The sequence below is a fragment of the Haemorhous mexicanus genome, chromosome 4 (assembly GCF_027477595.1).
Source record: "Haemorhous mexicanus isolate bHaeMex1 chromosome 4, bHaeMex1.pri, whole genome shotgun sequence".
Taxonomy (NCBI): domain Eukaryota; kingdom Metazoa; phylum Chordata; class Aves; order Passeriformes; family Fringillidae; genus Haemorhous; species Haemorhous mexicanus.
Genome location: NC_082344.1, coordinates 50278363 through 50293794, shown reverse-complemented (window position 1 = coordinate 50293794; position 15432 = coordinate 50278363). Strand labels below are relative to the sequence as shown.

The 15432-nt window shown below is 43.8% G+C and overlaps 1 protein-coding gene across 1 annotated transcript in view; it reads right to left on the bottom strand.

The window, feature by feature from the left end:
- The window catches only part of CHIC2 (cysteine rich hydrophobic domain 2), a 31074-nt gene extending 28946 nt beyond the window's left edge, over positions 1-2128 (bottom strand). Inside the window, exon 1 of the mRNA XM_059844829.1 lies at positions 1828-2128. Within this exon, the coding sequence (XP_059700812.1) occupies positions 1828-1946 (119 nt within the window). The 5' untranslated portion in view covers positions 1947-2128. The remainder of the gene's footprint in view (positions 1-1827) is intronic.
- Positions 2129-15432: the final 13304 nt, after the last annotated feature.

The window sequence follows — 15432 nt, the reverse complement described above, 5'->3', positions numbered from 1 at the left end:
TTCTGTTTAAATACCCACAGCAGAAGCAGTCAGCAACTCTTCAAACTGCAGAACCAGGGAGAGATCAACCCAGTATTTGCTTAACTGCTGATCATTTTTGTCAGACCTTCAAAATGCACACATGCTTTTATACTGTAAAGACTAATTCATCATGTACACAGGACTAGACCTATTCCTTATATTCACCAAATGAATGTTCTAAAAGGGATCTAGCTTTTAATAATAAGCTTCTGGATCAATGACCAAAAAAGTTATAGGCTGTACAAAGGTAAAATGGCTGATGCTATGTAGTTTACTCTTAACACTTGGCACAGTAAATAAAGTAGATGAAGATCAATTGCCTAATTTTGGAGGCACACACTGGTATTTCATTCTCATTCAAAACCCAAAGAAAACTACTTTAAAGAAGATCATAAAGTAATAATGAGCTAGTAACTATTAATGAACAATTATCAAGTTAGCCATCCTTCAACCACCAGTCACTTACTAGTCACAGCCAATGCTTCACAAGCTTCCCCAACATTTCACTAACGGGCCCTCATCTTGTCTTGCAAAATTTACCTTCAAGTATTGGAGAAGAAATCAGTGATTGCCTCTGTTTTGGTTATTTGTATTTTTCATTTGCTGATATGAAAACTATTTAATTTTGGTTTTGCTCTGTTTTTCAGAAAAAGACTAGGCTACTGGATTATTTTCAGTGAATCACTGGTACAGCTTCTGTTCACAATAAACAGCTATAAGTTGAATACACTGACTACATGCTTTTACTTTTTCAGAGGGCCTCATCTATGTCCTTCTAACTTTCTAAATCTCTCTCAGTCTATCCATAACTTCCTGTTTTTAACTAGACAGCTAACTGCACTGCCCATCTATTAGCATTTGCATCAACCTAATAATAAAGCAACAATATACCCAAGTGCCAAAAAAACTTGTCAAGTCAGTACCTGAAAATCAATAGAGTTTATTAGACTCAGAGAAGCAGACCGCAGTATCTTCGGCTTTTATGTCTGCACTACAAACCTAGTTCTGCTGAACACTGAACAAAAGAAAGCAAAAGTTTGTACTACTGTGCCTTGTCTCCAGGTTTGTATTTCAGCTTCTGACACTATACATTGTAACTGACAACTACTACACTTCAACAGAGTGAGCCTGACAGAACTGATGAAAGGAATGATACCCTCATCTCTTTCATTATTGAGAAGTACTACACAAGCTCATGGTCACTTGCTGTTAGATGCAGATACCAAACACACACAAAACAAAGTTGCTTCCATGTCAAACACAGTGAAACAACACACACCAATCACAACATAATTTTACACTTAGCTATCTGAATAACTGATGCCTTCTCTTTGTTAAAGTCCTCAGAGGTATATTAGCAGCCACAAGTTAAATGGGAGTGGGTAACAGGCACATAAACAACCTTTTTCAATAGCACAGCCGGTCATGTGCTGGCACATACCTGTTACACAGAGGAACTGAGGCACCTTACTTCCTGACAGCTCATCATTTTGGACAAATACTTCACATTCCTCTGCCAGTCACAGCCCAAGACAGTCTTGTTTCCTCAGCGCCTAGTTAGAGGTTTGCACCCGCCTGCGAGTTTCCAGGCGGCTCCCAGCTGCCCAGTGGGGCCGACAAGAGCCCTCTCGCAGCTTCATGGACGTAGGGGAAGGGCAGCAGCTCCAGCCCGGTGCTGCCCACGCCTACCCCCCGACTTGCCCCAAGTTGCACCCACGAGCTCGGCGCTCCCAGCCGCCCCCGTCCCGCCGCCCGGGCCTCCTCCACCGCCCGCCCCGGCCGCGCAGGCCCCGGCGCGGCCCTTACACTGTGACATGGCCAGAGCCGCGCACCACCACCGGGTCGGGGGAATACTTCAGGAGCTGCTCCTCCAGCGCCCGTTCCTCGTCCTCCTCCTCTTCGTAGATCTCATCGAAGTCCGCCATGGCCGGGCCGGGGCGTCCGATGAGCCAGAGGAGCCGGGGCGACGCGACTGGAGCCGGCCAGCGAGACACACAGGAGGGTCCGGCGGGGGCGTCCCGGGGCCGGGCCAGGCCGGGCCGGGCGGCAGCGAAGCCGCGGTAGCGGCTGAAGCGGCGGCGGCTCCGGGCGGGGAAGCGCCCGTCACCCTCCGCGGGGGGAGGGGGCGAGGGGCGGGGCAGGAACAACAACAACAACATCCGGCCCCGGCCCCGCCCCGCCCCGCTCGGAGCCGCGCCGGCCGGGGCGGGCCGTGGGCGGTCTGGCGGCGGCCGTGGTGTGAGGGGTGTCCGGGGGCGCGGCGCTCCCAGGGGCACGGAACGACTGGGAGCGACAGCAGCGGTCCAACCGCCTGCTCGAGCAGGGTCTTCCTAGAGCACAGGACATATGATTGTGTCCAGACGGTTCCTTAGTATCTCCGGTGATGGAGACTCCACAGCCTCTCTGGACAACCTGTTCTGGAGTGTAGTCACCTGCACAGTAAAGAAGTTCTTCTTCCGTCCACACTGCGCTGGAACTTCCTGTGCATCCTTTTCTGGCCTTTGTCCCTTTTCCTATTGCTTGGCACCCCTGAGAAGAACCTGACTCCATCCTCTGACATCCTCCCTGCAGATTCTAATAGATATTGATTAGGTCCCTTCTCAGACATCTGTTCTCAATGCTGAGCAGGTCCAGTTCCCTCAGCCTTTCCTCACAAGAGAGGAATCCCTCTCCAATCCCTTACTCATCTTTGTTGCCCTTCACTGGACCTGCTCCAGGAGCCCCATGTCTCTCTTGCCCTGAGGAGCCCAGGGCTGGGCACAGCACTCCCGATGTGGCCTCACCAGGGCTGAGTAGAGGGGCAGGATCACCACCCTCAACATGCCCTTCCCAATGCAGCCTAGAATACTGTAGGCCTTCTTGACCACAAGAATTCAACCCTTTTTTGGGCATCCATGGAGCCCGCGGCTGAGGGTTGGGGCGTGGTGTGGATGGTGTGTTCGGAGATCTGCTGTGAGCTGAAGGGTTGCCCACCGGTCCCTCTGGCTTAGTGCAGGGAGATGTGGGGAAAGTGGCCCCTGGCCAAGGCAGACCTGCTCACATGAAGGCTGAGACCAGGTGTCTGCATGTTCTTTGGTGCTGTCAGTTCCTGGATCTGCCATTCCAGTGGCAGCCTTGAATCCTTCATGGAAAGCAGCATGCTAAGGCTACTGTTTGCAGAGCAGATGAACAATGAATTTGCAGAGGAACAGCCCCTTTATGACTACATTGATGAATGCTAAGCAGAAAACCCTCAAAATGGCAGGGATTCTTCTTCTCTCTTGGCAGTTCTGGTATTTTTCATAACCAAAACTTAAAACAAGGACTGGAAAATGCCAGTGTGAGCATAATGGCCTTAGCAACAGGTAGGCCATCAGCTATTGTGACAACAGTGGAAGCCAGTGCGACACGGGTTGTAGCACTAGTAGGATGACATTTTAAAAAGGGGGAGCAGATCTTTTTTATTTGACAGAGTGGACTGGTGGATTATGTACTTGCAGCACTATCTAATATATAATGTCAAACGGTTCAGCCTGAAACAGTCAAAAAAAGAAAAAAAAAGGCAAATCTGCTTATCATAGAATGCCTTGGGTTAGACAGGACATTAAAGATCATCAAGTTCCACCCTGCCCTGCTGTGGGCAGAGACACCTTCCACTAGACCAGGTTGCTCAAGGCCTTATCCAGCCTGGCCTTGGCATTTCCAAAGATGAAGTATCCACAGCTTCTCCAGGCAACCTGTTCCAATGTCTCATCCTCACAGAAAATGTAGAAACTGTGTCTTTCCCTCACAGTAAATAATTTCTTGCTAATGTCTAATACATGTCCTTGTAGAAAGTTGTTCTTCATCTTTCATGTAGGCCTCCTTCAGGTATGCAAGGCCATATTCAGGTCACCTGGAAGCTTTCTCTTCTCCAGGCTGAACAACCCCAATTGTCTCAGCATTTCCCCCTAGCAGTGGTTCTCCACCCCTCTAGAGTGGTGAAGGCCCTCTGGCCCTTCTCTAGACTCACTCCAGCAGGTCCATATCCTTCCTGTGTTGGGGACCCCAGAGTTAGATGCCGTGTTCCTTCCAGCTGGGGTCTCACCAGAGCAGAGGGGCAGAATCCCCTCCCTTCCCTGCTGCCTACAAGGCTCTGGATGCATCCCAGGACACCTTTGGCTTTCTGGGCTGTGAGTGCACGTGGCTGGGTCATGTCCAGCCTCTCATCCACCAGCACCCTCAAGTCCCTCTCAGCAGGGCTGCTCTGGATCTGCTCATCCCCAACCTGTGTTCATACTGAGGCTGCCCCAACCCAGGTGCAGCACCTTGTACTTGGTATTGGTAAACATCTGGAGATTCCCATATGCCCACTTCTCATGCTTGTCCAGGTCCCTCTGGATGGAATCCCATCCTCCAGGGGTGTTGACCACAGTTCTCAGCTTAGTGTCACCTGCAAATTTTCTGGAGGTGCATTAGATCCCTTTATCTACATCATTGATGAAGATACTAAACAGTGCTGGTCCCAGTATAGACCCCTGAGGGATATCACCACTGATGTCCATCGGGAGCTGTTGACCTCAACCCTCTGGATGCAACCATCCAACCACTTTCTTATCCATCTCACAGCCTACCCCTGAAATTTTCTCTCTCCAATTAAGAGAAAAGGATGTTGTGGGCTTTTACAGGCTTTACAGAAGTCCAGATAAATTACATCTGTAGCACATGCCTTGTCCACTTTCATGAGTGTGAAGGGAATTCTGCATTCCCTTTTACTTTCCTTGTACTTCATATATCTTTTTGACAATAGCCTCCTTTTCACATTATAATCTTTCCTCTGAAACCTGCAGTTCCTTTTTCCTGGCTTATTTCAGTATATCATAGAATCATAGAATGGTTGAATCAAAAAGGACCATAAAGATCATCCAATTCTACTGCCATGGGCAGGGAAACTTCCACTAGACCAGATAATTCAAAGACCCATACAAACTGCCCTTGAACACTTCCAAAGAGAGAGTATCCATAACCTCTCAGGGCAACAAATTCCAGTGCTTCACCACCCTCACAGAAAAGAATTTCTTCCTAACATCTAATCCAAGCCTATCGTGTTTCAATTTAAGGCCATTTCTCCTTCTCCTATCACTACAGGCCCCTGTAAAACCTTCCTCTCCAGCCTTTTGTAGGCTCCCTTTAGGTACTGGAAGGCTGCTGTGAGGTCTCTACAGAGCCTTCTCCAAGCTGAATTCCAACTCTCCTAACCTACTTTCAATGGAGTGGTGCTCGATCCCTCCAGTCATCTTTGTGGCCCTCCCCTGGATTCATTATACTGATCAGTTTATTTTCTGGAAGACTACCTTGCCGCTTACTCTCCATTGCTCATAAAGATCCTCATGGTGTATTTCTCAGGTGTAGAGTGTATACAAAGATGTGATGATGCTTACTGCTCTGTGTAAAAGCAGGGTAGAAACAGTGTGGTTGTGAGAGAATCCATGACACTGGCTTTGCTACAAAGGAGAAAGCAGAATTTTGTGCTGTCACACTGGAGAATTGTGACAGTATTTCTATCATGAGCTTCTTGTAACAGGTTTCACTTCATAAATAACAGAATTCTACAGAGTAACACAGAATTTGCCTGAGTAATAATGCACTTTCATACTAGTATACTTAACTCATGAGGTTTTTACTTGGTTACTCTTCTTACATGTCTCCCACAGAAATTGCATTTAGCAGGATTGATGGCTCATTAGTTCTGTCAAGCAGTCCTGAAATTGAGTAAGTGAACTAAACGTAATACTGGCAAAAGCAAAAGGAAACCCAGTGATTTCAGTGAAGCTATGCCTCCTATTTCTACCTCACTCTAAAGATGAATTTGGTAACCAGCTTGTTTTCAGATACCTGTTTCACAGTAGCAGATGGATAATCAGGGTTAATGCTGTGCAGTACAGCAGCACCATGCTGGAAGTCTTGGAAATTATATTGAAGGGGTGGGCTTACCTACATGACACTTAGGCCCTTGGAGCAGTGCTGCAGGGACCAGCAAATGTTTGAGGTCCCAGATCCCTGTGCTGTGTAGCATGACAGGCTTGGTTAGCTCACTTGATGGATTTGAGATAAGATAAAGAAAGTCCCAAGCCTCCCGATCTAGATTTAGATGTACCTTACTTGCCTAACAAATGCCAATTCCACAGTCTGCAGTTTCCAAGTGCTCAGTATGTAGCAGCATTTAATAGATGAAGGGCTGTGGCAGGTATGATGTGGAAGTTCTAACGTTCTAGACTGAGGTGCCCATGATGCTTCAGCGTGTGTTCACAGCACCTGGTGTGCCCAAAGCCTTCAGCACTGGACTCAGCAGTACTGGACTGCCCTCAGAGGCTGCAAGGAGACTCCTCACTTTGTGCAGCTTGTTCTGCCACCTGCACTGAAGAAGGCAGACCTCTCTTTTGTTTCAAGAAGTATTAGTGAGCTGTCACTTCTCCACTGCTGATGTATCTATCCCTGCTATGTGCCAGCCCTGCCACCAGCCATGTATTTCCAAGTCCATGCCTTTACATCACAGAGTTTGCTTGTGACTGTTTTGGTGTCTACTCTGACCCGGCATTGTGGGACTCCCACTTAGAGTTCATTATCCTTTATTTGGGAACAGTGAGAATAATGCCAGGCTCATACTGATTGCATTTTTAAGCAACTCTCATTATCTCTAAATAAAGATGTTAGGCTTAGAATCCAGACTGGGGAGCATTGTGCTGTTGTTCCAGGTAGGAATGCCCTCCCTCACCAGTGAATTTCCTTACGGCATTAGGGGAGAACTGATACCATGTACAGATCTAACCTCTAACAGAGGTACTCACTGTCCTCAGAGTTGCTCTGTAAGAATTGCATGCTGTAATCTAAAGGGGACTTTAAATAATTTATTTTTATGCAACTCTTTTTTCCAGTTCCCCATCTTCTGATTTCTGGTTTTTTTTTTTTTTTTTTTTACTTTCCTTTATTGTTTGTCCCTCTCCTTTTTTCTGTGTTTCTATCTCAGCTCCCCCTTTGTAATTGCTTCTTTCCCTTCCTTTCCTCTGACATCGTTCAGCTGTTACTCACCTCATCCCTCCCATAGTCTTTGTCTTGTTTCTCCCTGTCTTTTCCTTTGTTAATTAGTACATTGATGGAACTTCTGAAGGAAATTGTTTCACGCAACAGGGCATCAAAGAGCAAGCAGCAGGTGCAGGCGTAACCTTGTTCTTTGAACTCCTACCACTACTCAACAGCAAAGCAAAGCTGGCAGGAACAGCTTCTCTTTCCCCAATTAATTAAGAGAAGAGAGGTAGCCAGAAGGAAAACTAGAGTGGGTGGTGATAGCAAGGGAAGGGGGCAAGCAGGGATGGTACTGAAGCCAGAGAAGAGGAGATAGAACTAATGTGCACTGTAGAGGGAGTTTAACAAAGCTACAGGCCTGTAGCAAACCAGCCATTTACAGCAAACCTCTAAGAGCACCCACATCAGACTGTGGTTTTCTTGATGACCTGGTCTGCTCTGAGAGCTGGTCATCAGTCCCTTCCCTTGACACAGAGCCCCTCACCTCAGGCTTGGCTACTCTGTCCTGCTTAAATGTCCCATTGCCTTTGACAAAACTGGATAAAGTGTATCTGATAATGTAGATGTTTCTGCTAATGGCAAATCAAATACATCTTTTCAAAAATTATTTACAGTATTGCAGAAACATGGAAAGGCAAAGTCAGGAACAGATACATAGCTAAAACTCACACAACAGAACTTACTATTAGTCACAACATTGTATTTGTTTGTCTGACCAATTTCATTGTGTCATTTCTTGCTGATTAACTGATTTTTTTGCAAAATCCCTGTAAACCCCAAATAAACGAACTGAGATTTTCTGTGCAAAAATCAAAGGGAAATCTTGGCACCAAACCATTATGGTAAGTCATATTTCTGTTTCTGAATTTATGATGCAGGATTGAGTGAGCTCTTAGAGTAAAAAGGTATGTTGAATAGCTCCAATTCATGTGCTTTTTCATTAGTCTTTTTTTCTTTCTGTCAAGCAATTTATTTTATTTACCTTTTGATCCAGCTTCCTATAATGGGTAATATGGGCTGAGTCCTCTGCTGTATGTATTAGAGATACAGATACTGTAACTTGGGTAAAGCTGTGGTCAACTTCTATTCCAAAAAAAATGAACTAAAATGTCCCCCACACCAAAATGGTCAATGACAAGTGCAGGCCTCCCCAAGCTGCTGTAGGAGTGAAAAATCACACCTCCCTGAATACCAGCACAGATTTTAAAACTAATGTCTTAATTTTTTCTTGTTTCTTTGTTTTTCCATCCTTCAGTGCCTTCTTGTAGTTTATATTTATTCTGAGGACAGCTATTTTCCTCTTGGTAAATATGACTGAATTACTAAATTGTTTACTCACTGCCTTAAAGAAACAGTGGGTGACTACTTAACTAATGCAACTGAACTATAAATCTGAAAGTCACTGTAAAAAGAAGTAGCTTATATATGATGAAATTGTTAAAATAAGATCTACTAATCTGTATTAAGGTGAAATGCCTTCATGTAACGTATTTTGGAGAATTAGACAATACCTTTGTCCATTTTTGCTTGAGAATAGAAAACACTAAAGTTTTTATCCTGCTTAAAGACAAATACCCTCTGCTATGCTGCCCACATGTACCCAATCTGTTGGAAAACTAGAACTATGTAGTCCTTTAGGATTGAGAACATAATTCTTTTCCTGTCAGATTATTCTGATAAATTACATTATAATTACTTCCTCATTAGTTACTGTGACAAATTTGATCTAAAGAGAACAAGGAAGGATATTTTTCATTTAATATCATCAAAACAAGAACAGTTGAGATTTCCTCTGAATGCGTTCAAGTTCACTAATATTTGAGAATGCTAACATATTCATTCCTATTGCATATAAGGAAAGAGAGATTTCTAGCACCAGTCTCTTTCAAAAATGTCAATTTTTATTTCCTTTTGAATATCTTTAAAATAGCATCCTTTCTGCTTCCAAGGAGATATTTTTTTTCTCTCTGATAGTATTGGGCATTATCCTTAAATAATGAAAAAATAGATATTATGAGTTGTTTAAAGTGAGAAAAATTAATGTATAGTGGAATATATTACATTCCTAGAGCATGATTTCCTCGAGGAAGGTAGAGAACAAATAACAATTCCAACCTCTGTGGTAAAGCATGACAGAGGGGAAAATCTGCAACCTCAAAGGAAACTTACTTTCCTTGCAAAGCAAGAGAGACATTGGAAAAGAATATCCTTTCCTCAGGATCCAGTTCCTTCGAATTCATATTTGACTGCTAGCAGTCTCACCCTAAGCATTGCCTGATGCAGCTCAGTGAAAATCTGTGCTTTATCCCTTCACTTTGTGAGTGCTACAGTTTCTTGATGAGCATGTGAAGAAGCAGCAGAGGAAAAAATTGCACGTCTGATTCAAAGGCACTTCGTGATCAGATTCACTGCAGCTCCTTTAAGACATTGGAGCAGAGTTTTGCTCCCCTCAGAGACTAGAGCATCAATTCCAGCCTGCAGCAGAGAATTAAATCAGTGAAGTTTGGGTAACTTATCTGTTTGTACACAATGGCCCACTTGTACCAGAATGTCTTTGCAAGCAGGAGAATAACCTATGTAAGTTCACCCACAAAGGAATGGGAAAGCTGCATTAGGCTGCCTCTGCCCAATGAGTTATTAAAGTACAATCAAATTCAGCAGATTCTTTGCAATTCTTCAAGGTGCCTTATGAAGCACTGTAAAATACTGCAAGATGCTGAAAAATAGGAGATTTTGGATCAGATCTCAGTTCTGCAACTATCTTGCTCTGTCACCTTGGACAAAATTAATTGTTTGATTATGTACACCTTTCCCACAGTGGGTGAATTACTGGCAGGACTCTTTATTAATTGGGATGCTCCCAGGGGTTTTTCCACTGGGTAATATCTTAACATACAAGTGTTGTTTCTATGTGTGCATCTAGGAAGTGTGATCATGGCTTTTATTTTTATTTCTTTGGTATCCTTGAAAGACCTTTTGTAGCTCTGGAGAATGAGCTGACCTCTTTTGTTCCCCTAGCCTGAAAAAGGTCATATTTTGTTTAACTAACCTTTGAAAACACCAGGCCAAATTCTACTCCCACTGCACCATTCAAAATAGCTGCAGAGTTATTCTGTCTCAGAGCTCTGAACTGAGAGTTGTATTTTACCCAAAACTTTCCATCTTCTGACTTGTAACTAGTCTGTCTTGCTGCATCTGAGAGTGCAGACAGCCACACCTCTTACACGCTGTAGTGTTACTTGTTTTCTAGACACATGTTTTAATAGGAATATTCATTCCTTGGCTCAGCTGAAGTGTAAAATAGAGAACACAGACTGCTAATGTGAACATAGTTGTGTCTGAAGTACTCAAACTTTTGACTCCTTTCTGGCTGATTTTTTTTAATCTGGTCAATGTATCATAGTATTTTTTTTTTTTTTTTGCACAATAAATTTGTAACTTACACCTTCATAGTTACATCTTCTACCAGTTTAGATTCCAATACTTCTTCCTTCTTCAGAGGCTTCATACTGTTTTAGATTATTTGGTTGATTTGGGGGAGTTTCTTTCATTTTAATGTGTTGGGGTTTTTTCCCTAACTTTATAAAATTATTATCAAGACTTCTACCATATTCCTTTAATTATATTTTGACATAGCCTCAATATCATAACATATTAAATAAGCTTTGAATTAATATACTTAGACAAGGTCATAAAACATGTGAAATTATTTTGTTTCCATGATTGTTCAAACAGAAAGATTCAAATATAAGCTTGGACAATGTATTCATGAGAAATAAGAAGAGGCAGACGATGCAAACCATTTTTTGAGGTTTTTTGGTATTTTTTTAATAAAAACCTTCATTTTGTTTCATTTGGACGTGCTTGTATTGTATCCTTCTTCTATATATTACTTTCTTCATAGGAAAGCAGGAGTGGGATACCTCTAGCCTGTATTTTGCTCAGACTCTGCTTCCTGAAACTTTTGGGTTTGTTCCTGTATTTTAAATTGAGGCTAAAAATACATGTAAAAAGATAAATATGGTAAAGGGCTGCTTCCAGCTACAGGCATTAGATATTTGTTCTCACATAACAGCTGCTCAGGCAAAACTAAGACTATATTGTGAAAATGGAACTGAAGAAAGGAGAGGATTGGTTTGTTTCTTGTAGAGCTTACAAATTGTATCAAAATCAGACCAAAGTTTATTCTGACATATGAAAAAGTCTGACACATATGGCTTTTATTACATGTCGTAACAGAAAGTGTAAAAATGAGGAAAAGCCAAACAAAAGCAACAGTTCCTGTTGGAGCAGAGGCAGAACTGAACAGACAATGAACAGGGATGGCATAGGGTAGAGGACAAGAAGGATAAAGCCAGCAGAGCACTACTTCCACATTTGCTCTAGGTGCTCTGTGGACCTTAGTTTTTAGGAGTACAAATCCAGCATATTTTTTAGACAACACATTTCCTGAAATGATGAACAATTAAAAATTAAGTCAGTACTGTTTCAAAATGGATGTTAAGAAGAGTTTGTGTCTTCAGAAAAAATCCTGTAACATCAGGGACTGTTACATAACAGTCAGAAATGTGTCAAGTTTTCTCTTAAAAATACTTCTATTTCATATTCCCATTGGTAAATCCCACAAGGAGTTCCAGAACCTTATTTGTCTCATATTTAGAAGGGCTTTCTTGCTTTTTTTCCATGCTAAATTTCTACATGGCCGGAGTATATCCACCTGTTTTGATGATGATACTCTTCTTCATATGGAGTAGCTCTTCGCTCTTGTGAATATTTACCTCACTGATTTAAACAAAAATCATGTCTCCTCTCTTCGAGTTTTCTCTTCTTATGGGGTTCCGTGTTCCTCTGATATTATACTTCTAAAGCTCAGCTCACTGGATGTGTTCTGATTTAGTTTTTTTCTGAGGTGGACATTGAGATCTGTGTGCCATCACTGATGAGGTTTCTCCACACACAGTGTCATGGGCTTTGACCATCTACGTGGGTTTCTCTATGTATGGTTGACGTGCTCCAGAGTCCACACACACAGTATTTCTGTCTGCTTAGTGCAAGGGCCTTGCCTGTTCTGCTCTGTCATGCCAATCACCTGACCACACCACAGTGATGTTTTGTAGACATGAATAAATGTGTCTGGGTCATTAGTGTCACATTCAGCTGTGGAGCTCCTACCTTGTTGTTTGTCTCTGCGCTTCTCCCAGTATGGCACTCCAGCCTCCACAGGTAATGACTTCATCTCTTTCCTATGAATAGTGAAGTCCTATTGTCTGTGGCAAGGAAACAAATTAAACTAAGTAATTCAACAACTTCTGAGATGTATCCTTGAGGAATTCCATCATAACTGTATTCATTTCTGCTTTCTGAATTTGGAGGAGTGGTATCATCTCCTTAGGTAATTACCTATCTCCTTAGGTGATTCCTTCATCAGGCTACAGTTCTTGAACTATACCACATCCATACTTTCATTACAGAAAAAATAAAGAAATTATAACCATTTTATTTGTTTAGGTTGTGTGAATTAAACTCAAAATTTACACTATTTTCTGACTGTGAAATAGTTAGCTCCTACAATAAGATATGTTTTATGACCTCTTCATTTTTCTCAGAAGCAGTATTGAATGTCCATTCCTGTTAACCTGCCTTTAAAAATTTACTTCCTCTGGTAGAAAATTCAAAAGACTGCTTCTTGGTCACAGAATGCTTCAACCTAACCATGACACCTAAGGATCAAAATTCATGAGGTCTGAATTTCAAGGAGACAAATGGAGTGGGATGTTTAGCATTACAGAGAATCTCATGTTCTTTGTTGTATTAGGGCCTGTATCACTATAAAGTGTCACTCTTGTGTTGATTTGTGGTACTGTAAAACCAAAACAGATTGTTATTAGTGTGTTCTAGAGTCCACAGCAGCATTTTGAATCGTTGTTCCAAATAACATAACCTTGGGGTTTCATCTCCATCTCCCAACATAAAAATTCACTGAGGCTGCTGTGGGGGTTTAACTTCATTCCCTTTACAGAAATACCACCACAGCTTTCTCTCACACATATCATATATAACAGCTACTAATTTAAGCTGTTCAAGCTGCAAACAGCAGCCAGTATTGAAACCAGTGCCCAGAGCCTGCCATAGTGTCTGGCCTGATGCTGCCCCACACCTGAAGGGTACTAGAAACGTGGCAGACTCAGAGAAATATCAGACACGACTGTGGATAACGATCTCACTGGGTATTTTCTTATTCAGTCTCCTTCACATGATCTCTCGTAGAAGGGTGCTCTGGTGAGGAGACATAGACAAAAGATTTTTGCTTCCAGACACTGAAGGGAACCCATCAAAGTGCTACCACTCTTTTTAAGAAGGTTGAACAGGTAGAGAATTAAGGCCTACATCTGCATACATATGAGCAGACCTGACTGACTTAAGAAGAACCTTGCAAATTTCTCCCTCCAAATAAAATATATAAGAGAATTAAGCCTTCTGGCTGCTCTTTACATGAAAGACAGTTGTGTCTGTGGGCCTGCAGGTAAAAGCAAAAGGCACTAAAGAGTAGATGAAGGCTGCTGCTGGAGCTCTTTGGAAACACTCAGTGAAACACATGGGATCATAGTCACCCTGGAGGACTCATGTAGAAATTTGCTGCTAATCATGTGAATGAGTTACTTTGTGAACAGCACCAACAGCGTGGAGTAGCATCATCTCTCCAAAGGCTGGAAGGAGTTGAAAGATGTAGCAGGTTTCTTCCTAGAGAGAGGTGGCCGCTCCTACTCCAGCTGGAGCTCCGTGTCCTGCCATCTGCCACCATCCCCACTCCAGGAGGTGGGAGGGGACACTGGGGCAAGAGGGGCTGGCAGTCCCGGGCAGGGCAGCCGGGGGCCTGTCCTTCCTGAGTACAGGAGTGTCCCTTCATTCCCTCGGAAACGGCCCCGTTTCCTGGAGGGGAAAGGGGGTTGCCGTGCCAAGTTCTAACTGGGGTAATTTATGACCGGGGATGGAGGCAAAGGAAATCTCTCACGGAAGGGAAGGGCACCGGGGATCTGCATCTGCGGGGAAAGGGGCGAAGCTGCCTTCCCTCTCCTCAGCCCTCGGTCAGCCCGCAAACCCTCGGCTGAGCCCCCTGGCCGCTGCCTGGCTGCCAGCCGGTCTCCGGAGAGAGGCTTCGCGCCCCTGCCCTCTGGGGCCGAGGAGGGAAAGGCGGATGTCCGAAGATGGGCAGAGTTCGAGTAGTGGTGGACTCTGCCCTGTTCCCCCAGGCAGCGAGTACGGGCTGACTGAGCGCTCACATCCCCGGGGCACGGTTCCCGTTCCCGGCTTGGCCGCCTCCAGCTCTGGCCCCTGGCCTTAATGAGATTCTTTGAAATCCAAAAAGCGAGATTTAATGTTACATCCTTATCTTTGGAGGAGCGCGGTTTTCTTGCCGCGGCGACGTCACTTGTTAAACAATCCGCGGCTGAGCCCCTGAAAAGAGAGGCATTGCACCCTTCGTGCTGAATACGCTTCTCAGTGCGCATAACGCCAAGGCCTTTTGATGTCTCACAATGCGTGTTACGCCCAAAGATTGTCTCTTTGGACAGATCTACAACGCTTGGCTTCATGTTTGGAAGTTAAATGGACAGCGAGGTTGTAGAAACTCCCACGCTTGAAGCTGGCGCAGACACTCGGTACTTTCGCCTGTTACTTTCCATGAGTGAAAGCGGCAGGGGTGGAGGGAAGGGGCTGCTGGTTTAATCCGTGCTCTGAGGCAAAGGGAGGGGGGGAAAGCAATCCAGACTTTTCCTCTCTTTTCTTTTCTTTTCTTCAGTTTATTCTTTGGCAGCCTTAAAATAAGAGCTATGTGCAAAGCGTGCGCCCTGCCTAGGTAGCTTGTGTCTGGAAGTCACTGGCAATGTTGCTGCTCCATGAAATCAAAATTTATGATTATTCAAATGTTGGGGACTGTGAAAAGAGAGGAAGAAAGAGAGAAAATTAATATTGCAGCTGTTCTTCTGATTAATGAGAGATAATTGCTCATGAAAAGTCACCCCTGTGGCATTTTGTTGTCTCCTGGATCTTTGTTCTTTTCCACTATTATTGAGGACTTTCTTGAAGACTAAGCGGTTCTTTTCAATTTTTGGTATTCAGAAAGTGTTGCTTGGTTACAGATAATGGAGAAATCTCGGGCTATATTGGGTAAGATGTGCCACAGACAGCAATATCACAATGCCACTTTCAGAAAAGGATGGATACAAGTTAACGATGCGCTTTCAATAAAACATTAATAGACTTGTTCACGCTTTTATAATGACCTCCTTAATGGGAGCTGGGGGCAAGTCCTGAAGATTGCGTTCACTTCAGAAAGGCCAGCATCGGGATTGCCGATCACTTTGGAAACTA